Source organism: Onychostruthus taczanowskii, unplaced genomic scaffold (assembly GCF_017590055.1).
Source record: "Onychostruthus taczanowskii isolate IOZ18803 unplaced genomic scaffold, ASM1759005v1 scaffold304, whole genome shotgun sequence".
Classification (NCBI taxonomy): domain Eukaryota; kingdom Metazoa; phylum Chordata; class Aves; order Passeriformes; family Passeridae; genus Onychostruthus; species Onychostruthus taczanowskii.
In genome coordinates, this window is record NW_024500395.1 from 149,872 (window position 1) to 150,596 (window position 725).

A 725-nucleotide genomic window follows, 5' to 3' on the forward strand; every position below is an offset into this window, starting at 1 on the left:
CCGCCCGGCCCCGCCCCTGCCCCGGTCCCGTCCCGCAGCCGAGCAGCACCGGCCCCTCCGCCGCCACCGGCCCGGCTCGGCCCCGGTCCCGCCCGGTCCCGGCCAGGCTCAGCCCGGAGCCCCTCGGTGCGTCCCGGTTCCGCCCGGTTCCGCCCGGCCCCGCCCCTGCCCCGGTCCCGTCCCGCAGCCGAGCAGCACCGGCCCCTCCGCCGCCACCGGCCCGGCTCGGCCCCGGTCCCGCCCGGTCCCGGCCAGGCTCAGCCCGGAGCCCCTCGGTGCGTCCCGGTTCCGCCCGGTTCCGCCCGGAGGCTCTGCCCGGTTGTACCGGCGCTGTCCCGGTGCGTGCCGGGCTGTCCCGGCGGTGCCGGTGGGGCCCGGTCCGGCCCGGATGGTGCTGCCCGGGGGCCGAGCCGCGCCGTGAGCCCCGAGCGCTCCGCATGGACCCCCGCGGGATGCGGCCCGGGCCGGCCCTGCTCCTGCTCGGCTTCCTCCTCGCCGTGACCGGTAAGGGGCACGGGGCACCGGGATGGGCACCGGCACCGGGATAAGCACCGGGACCGGCACCGGGACCGGCTGCGGGTCGGGACGGGGCCGCGATGGCAGCGGCGGCTCCCACGGCTCTCCCCAACCGGCACCGACGGTCGGCGGTACCGGGACAGCCCGGAGCTCCCGGGAGCACCGGCAGCTCCCGGCGGGGCCGAACCGGGACCGGGGGGCTGGGGGTG

The 725-nt window shown here is 81.7% G+C and overlaps 1 protein-coding gene across 1 annotated transcript in view; it reads left to right on the forward strand.

The window, feature by feature from the left end:
* Positions 1–451: 451 nt before the first annotated feature.
* Positions 452–725, forward strand: part of NECTIN4 (nectin cell adhesion molecule 4) — a 13,138-nt gene continuing 12,864 nt past the window's right edge. Inside the window, exon 1 of the mRNA XM_041409652.1 lies at positions 452–504. Within this exon, the coding sequence (XP_041265586.1) occupies positions 453–504 (52 nt within the window). The 5' untranslated portion in view covers position 452. The remainder of the gene's footprint in view (positions 505–725) is intronic.